We start from the raw sequence: 7,098 nt of genomic DNA, 5'->3' as shown, positions 1-7,098 counted from the left end.
CACCCCACCTCAGCTTCTCGCGCCCCCTCCTCATTTCAGCAGCCCGCACCAAAGAGTAAATCGAGATTAAGTTTAAAGAAGAAGAAATCGTAGTCTTAGTGCTGTTTACCCACTTCCTTCGAAAAGGCGTGTGGTGTGACCTGTTGCTGCGAGAGAGGATACAAAGGTTTCTCAGTGGCTGGCAGGCTGGCTGTGGGAGCCGCCTCCCCCTCCCTCCTCCCCGCGCCTCCCCCCGCCTCCCCCGCGAGGCCGGCGGCGCGGCAGGCCCCGCCCCCTTTCATGCAAAACCCGGCGGCGAGGCTGGGCTCGAGTGGAGGAGCCGCCGCGCGCTGATTGGTCGCAGGAAACCCATTTATTCCCTGACAGCCCCCGTCACATGGATGGTTGTCTATTAACTTGTTCAAAAAAGTATCAGGAGTTGTCAAGGCAGAGAAGAGAGTGTTTGCAAAAGGGGGAAAGTAGTTTGCTGCCTCTTTAAGACTAGGACTGAGAGAAAGAAGAGGAGAGAGAAAGAAAGGGAGAGAAGTTTGAGCCCCAGGCTTAAGCCTTTCCAAAAAATAATAATAACAATCATCGGCAGCGGCTGGATCGGCCAGAAGAGGAGGGAAGCGCTTTTTTGATCCTGACTCCAGTTTGCCTCTCTTTTCTTTCCCCAAATTATTCTTCGTCTGATTTTCCTCGCGGAGCCCTGAGCTCCCGACACCCCCGCCCGCCTCCCCTCCTCCTCTCCCCCCCGCCCGCGGGCCCCCCAAAGTCCCGGCCGGGCCGAGGGTCGGCGGCCGCCGGCGGGCCGGGCCCGCGCACAGCGCCCGCATGTACAACATGATGGAGACGGAGCTGAAGCCGCCGGGCCCGCAGCAAACTTCGGGGGGCGGCGGCGGCGGCGGCGGCGGCGGCGGCGGCGGCAACTCCACCGCGGCGGCGGCGGGCGGCAACCAGAAGAACAGCCCGGACCGCGTCAAGCGGCCCATGAACGCCTTCATGGTGTGGTCCCGCGGGCAGCGGCGCAAGATGGCCCAAGAGAACCCCAAGATGCACAACTCGGAGATCAGCAAGCGCCTGGGCGCCGAGTGGAAACTTTTGTCGGAGACGGAGAAGCGGCCGTTCATCGACGAGGCCAAGCGGCTGCGAGCGCTGCACATGAAGGAACACCCGGATTATAAATACCGGCCCCGGCGGAAAACCAAGACGCTCATGAAGAAGGATAAGTACACGCTGCCGGGAGGGCTGCTCGCCCCGGGCGGCAACAGCATGGCGAGCGGGGTCGGGGTGGGCGCCGGCCTCGGCGCGGGCGTGAACCAGCGCATGGACAGCTACGCGCACATGAACGGCTGGAGCAACGGCAGCTACAGCATGATGCAGGACCAGCTGGGCTACCCGCAGCACCCGGGCCTCAACGCGCACGGCGCCGCTCAGATGCAGCCCATGCACCGCTACGACGTGAGCGCCCTGCAGTACAACTCCATGACCAGCTCGCAGACCTACATGAACGGCTCGCCGACCTACAGCATGTCCTATTCGCAGCAGGGCACCCCTGGCATGGCTCTTGGCTCCATGGGCTCGGTGGTCAAGTCCGAGGCCAGCTCCAGCCCCCCCGTGGTTACCTCTTCTTCCCACTCCAGGGCGCCCTGCCAGGCCGGGGACCTCCGGGACATGATCAGCATGTACCTCCCCGGCGCCGAGGTGCCGGAGCCCGCCGCCCCCAGCAGACTTCACATGTCGCAGCACTACCAGAGCGGCCCGGTGCCCGGCACGGCCATTAACGGCACACTGCCCCTCTCGCACATGTGAGGTCCGGACAGTGAACTGGAGGGGGCGGGTTAGAAATTTTCAAAGAAAAAGAGGGAAATGGAAGGAGAGCAAGAAACACCAAGGAGAAAAACCCGGTACGCTCAAAAAAAAAAAAAAAAAAAGTCATCACCCACAGCAAATGACAGCTGCAAAAGAGAACGCCAGTCTCATCCGCACTCACGCAAAAACTGCAATGCCGGCAAGAAAACTTTTATGAGAGATCCTGGACTTCTTTTGGGGGGACTATTTTTGTACAGAGAAAACCTGGGGTGGGGGGGTGGGGAGGGCGAGGGAATGGACCTTGTATAGATCTGGAGGAAAGAAAACTACGCAAAACTTTTTAAAAGTTCTAGTGATACGGTAGGAGCTTTGCAGAAAGTTTGCAAAAGTCTTTACCAATAATATTTAGAGCTAGTCTCCAAGCGACGAAAAAAATGTTTTAATATTTGCAAGCAACTTTTGTACAGTATTTATCGAGATAAACATGGCAATCAAAATGTCCATTGTTTATAAGCTGAGAATTTGCCAATATTTTTCAAGGAGAGGCTTCTTGCTGAATTTTGATTCTTCAGCTGAAATTTAGGACAGTTGCAAACGTGGAAAGAAGAAAATTAATCAGATTTGGACATTTTAATTGTTTAAAAATTGTACAAAAGGAAAAAAATTAGAATAAGTACTGGCAAAACCATCTCCGTGGTCTTTAAAGGGGCAAAAGTTTTAGATTGTACTAAATTTTTTTAACTTACTGTTAAAAGCAAAAATGGCCATGCAGGTTGACATCGTTGGTAATTTATAATAGCTTTTTTTGTTTCCCAACTTTCCATTTTGTTCAGATAAAAAAAACATGAAATTACTGTGTTTGAAATATTTTCTTATGGTTTGTAATATTTCTGTAAATTTACTGTGATATTTTAAGGTTTTCCCCCTTTTATTTTCCGTAGTTGTATTTTAAAGATTCGGCTCTGTATTATTGAATCAGTCTGCCGAGAATCCATGTATATATTTGAACTAATACCATCCTTATAACAGGTACATTTTCAACTTAAGTTTTTACTCCATTATGCACAGTTTGAGATAAATAAATTTTTGAAATATGGACACTGAAATTATGCTTGAGTCTTTCATTTATTTGGATAACACTGTGATTATGCCCAACTCCTCGGGGAATATACTGTGCTCAGCCAAGAAAGCAAAGTACCTAAAACCTTGGTATTCTAGTCCAGTAGCATGTGCTAATGTTAAGTGCAACAAATAAATGGCTGGATGATTAATTGAATAAGTACTCTTGAAAAAATGGAAATGCTTATGTCATTTCCAAAATAGAAACTAGGGACATATATTGTAAATCCACCCCCTCGTTTTCTAAGCAACATGAATAAGCATGATGGGGACTTAAACTGATTTATGCCACTTGTTGCCAGAAAGGAGTCAATTCTGAAAAATTTCATGTAGCTTAGCAGATGGGGTATTGAGCCAAATCAGAACCAGGTTGGCTGGTTTTGTTTTCGATTTCTGCACAGCACAATGGCCCTTTGGAAACGTGGTTATAGGGGAAAATGATGCTTCTTGTGTAGGAATAATTGCAAACTAGACAAGCAAAGTACTCATCTGCTGGGTGGGTGTTTGGATTACTCTGGCCCTGCTATTGTCTAAGAAACAAGTGGTTTGCTTTCTTTGTTCCCTAACTTCAAAAACTTTCTTTTCTACATTTTCCTGTTTAGGGGCGAGGGAAAGCAAAGAGCATCTTGCAAAACTCCCCGACTTATCACAGCTATTTATTATTATTATTATTTATTTTCTTTTTTCCTCTCTCTTTCTCCACGAATTCTGTTTCTTAAATTGGCAGCGCGGGTCCAAGCCTGTAGCCCCAAATCGGATAATCTCTGCAGCTGATAACAAGCAAAAGAGAAGCCAGGCAACAGCCATATTAAAGAAGAAAACAATCAACTCTGAGGTAGATATTTTACTTTGTCCGGTCTAATCACATTTGGAGATGATTGTGCTTTTGATCTGTTGACCATGTTTTACTACAGTAGTAGAGAAGTAGGGGGAGGGGGAAAGGGGTGGAGAAACAGGATTGGATTTGTTGTTTTCTTTTGCCCTAGGAAAGGTAAAGAAAGACTATAGTTGTCCTCAGTGGGAGCGCAAAAGTTGGGGAATCGCCGTGGTCTTTGAATTAGCGATGTTTCTGCATCACAACCGACCCGCGCACTTTGGCGCAGTCAGAGAATCTGAAAGACCGACTCGGGGACTTTTCTTTTACTCACTACTTACCTCGCTTATCTTCCCCCACCGAAGGGGACCAGGAGCCTAGGGTCCAGTATTAGGAGCGTGGGTTTCCTTCCTACAATTTCAAGGGCTTGTTGTGTGAACTTGCTACAACTTTGGAGAAGTTGGAATCCAGCTGCGCCTTTCACCCTTGAGTAAAGTATCGGCTGCAGCCACTAAGTTAGTTCATCCCGTTGGTTCGCATCTTCTCGTTTTCCAAGGAAGTATTTCTTTCTCTTGGTGTTGTTAATGTTAGTTCTAGACTCAGCTGAGGATATTCTCATATTTTATGTATTTTTATTTCGTATGGATTGCTTTATTTTAGGTGTTTGTTGGTTTTTATTTATTCCTTTTTTTAATCCTCATTTTAAGGGTAATATTGTACTGGGAAAGGACAATTATTATGCCAGTTCCCAATTCTAAGTGAGGCATTTCCCCCCCTAATTAATGCAGAGACTCTAAAAGAATTTCCCCCGGCCTGGCCAGCCATTGTAATGCATATACGGATTATTCACGTGGTAATGAGCACATTCGCCAGTTCTTGCTCACACATACGAATAAAAGAAACTTTGAATAAAGATCCAAATGATCTTGCTGGGGGGTGGGGAGAATATTCTTGGAATTCGAACCAATCAACTATATGGTGTGTATATATTTGAAAAGTAGAGATATATTAGAAATATGTATTGGGGTTTAGAGTAATTGCACTGCACTAACCTACCAGTTTAAAAAGCCCACAGGATCAGACTAAAACAAAAAAATCTTTTTTAAACTTTTTGGGAAAATGCTCAGGTTCAAATATTTTGCAAGAGGGAGGAGAGCAATATTGTGGGAAGTTGAAGTAGTTTTGAATGACTGCTACTGTCTGCATAAAATGAGAGAACTCCCATTCCCCCTCCTAGACCTCCATATCTCCTAACCAAATGAAAGCCAGAATATTTTGTTTGCAGATATAAATTCTTTTGATAAACTGCATTTGAGGAAAATGATACATATGTCATCACTCATTTGATTGGGTTAAATGGTTCCCCCAAGATGTGTAGTTTCATGGCTAGATCAATATTGAACATATGATATTTTAATTATAACATGATTTCCAAGAAGGGGGTAAACCCTTAAGCTTGCCCAGAGATGATTATCTCCCAGTGCTAAAGTTAGTTGTTGAGTGTTCAGTTTCTTCCTCGGGATATTATCCTGCTCACTAAAACCATTCAATTTGCAGTCAAAGGGGTGAATTTAATGTTTTGTTAACCTTATACACAGAATAGAAATGTGCAGAAGGATGAGATTATAGTTTGTTCCCTCTGCAATTTTTTTTCTCTCCCTGCACCCACCCCCCCATACTTTAAATAAAGAGTGTTAAAATATTGCTGAGCTGTAGTAGATTAGCAAGGTTTCTTGCCAATGCTGGGAAGCCGGTATTACAGACGGTCCCAGGGGGAAATGGCTCACATTAACCACTAAATGAATATTTGACAAGGGCTCATTCGGAGGTATTATTACTATAAACGTGTCCCTACTGGACTTTTCAAGGGTCAAAGAGCAACGCTTCAATTAATTATTTAGTCTGCTAGTAGATTTGGTTGTAATAGCTGTACTTATTTCTAGAACTGACACAATCTTACAGTAGGAAATCTCAGGAGAATCTTCTCCATCAGCAATGCCTTGGATTGAAATACACACAGAGCCCTGGCATAGCTGACTTTTTCATAAAACATTTTTCTGGACTGTGTGTGTGCGTGTGCGTGTGTGTGTATCGGGGGAGGGGGATTATAGTCTCCTTTTCTATTTTATTTACCATTTTTGGTTTAAAAGAAAAAAAACAAGAGCATAATAAGTTGTCTTAATTTCTACATCATGTCTGGCATAGTCTTTTAGGGCCTTACAATGTGGAGAGAGAGGGGAGGAGATTTATTTATAACCTTTGCCTTTTCTAAGTGGAGATGTCACAGGATTTCGGAAACAGGCAGGCTCTGAGTTTAGAAAGGGTACACATTCCTGTTTGCCAATAAATTTCGGGTATTAAAATGGAAGACTCCATAGGTTGAGTACACTGAGTTCTAGTAGTCTCAGAGTAAATTGGGGTACCAGATAATCCCTCCTCCCCTCCCTACCTATTGGTCTGAACATTTCCAGGTGTAGTGGGGGGTGAGTGTTCCATTTCTGCCATGTCATAAGTTCCTCTGTGACCCCAGGTAAAATGGGAAGGGAATGATTTTGAGAGTAAGATTCTTTAACAATAATATAAGGTGAATGAATAAGAGATAAGCTGCAAGGGGTGAGGGGGGGCGGGATGCAGTAATTACAAACCCAATTCATTCAGCTTTTCAGAACTTTTGTTGTGGGAGCTCCATTGACGGGGTTTTGAGCTGCCACTTTTCTCACATTATAAAGAACTGATCAGCGCCTCAGGGGCACAAGAAATACTGCTTAACTGTATAGTGATGGGGTCTTCTTTTAGAATCCTTACAAGAAGAAAATTAAACAGTGCCTTTGTGTGCACAAGGTTTACTTTTCAGCTGCTAACAGTTTATAGCTAACTGCTCTGAGATTGAAGTTTGACTGTGGTTTGATCGCCTGCTAGTTGGCACTGCTTATTTATTTATTTGTTGTAATTAAAATATTTTTTAATATTCTCCCCCCATTTTATTTATTGCTTTTGGAGAATTTTGTAAAACAGTTTCTTATATTTTGTTTTGTGGAAGGAATTTCCTCTGCCATGAGCTTTAGCAGAGGCTTGAGTTTACATTCTCCAGCACTTCCTCCCCCCCAACCCACCATTATTGCCTTAAAATAATTTGCATCTCACTGTTTTTTATGCTGCCTCTCCTTGCTCTCAGAGCAAAGGCTGCCTTTCAGGACAGCTACAAGTGAGATTGGGGGTAGCGGTTGATTTCTTTCTTTTCATTGCTTTCTTTTTTGACCGAAGTTGGAAGGTGGCTGGATGGATTTCCTTAGGGACCTCGTCTATGAGGTGGATCCCTTAAAGACAGGAGAAGAGGGAGAAACTCCTGACCTTTACTATGAAAATATGGATTA

The 7,098-nt window shown here is 45.0% G+C and overlaps 1 protein-coding gene across 1 annotated transcript; it reads left to right on the top strand.

Annotated features, from left to right (window-relative positions):
• Positions 1–740: 740 nt before the first annotated feature.
• SOX2 (SRY-box transcription factor 2) lies at positions 741–4,597 on the top strand. The gene has a single exon (XM_089910806.1). The coding sequence runs from the start codon at positions 814–816 to the stop codon at positions 1,789–1,791; it is 978 nt and encodes a 325-aa protein (XP_089766932.1). The 5' UTR covers positions 741–813; the 3' UTR covers positions 1,792–4,597.
• Positions 4,598–7,098: the final 2,501 nt, after the last annotated feature.

The sequence above is a fragment of the Delphinapterus leucas genome, chromosome 4 (assembly GCF_059928025.1).
Source record: "Delphinapterus leucas isolate spDelLeu-1000000601 "Yukka" chromosome 4, BTC_Dleu_Yukka2, whole genome shotgun sequence".
NCBI lineage: Eukaryota > Metazoa > Chordata > Mammalia > Artiodactyla > Monodontidae > Delphinapterus > Delphinapterus leucas.
Note: the sequence above shows the minus strand (reverse complement) of the source record. Positions and strands in the feature narration are given on the sequence as shown.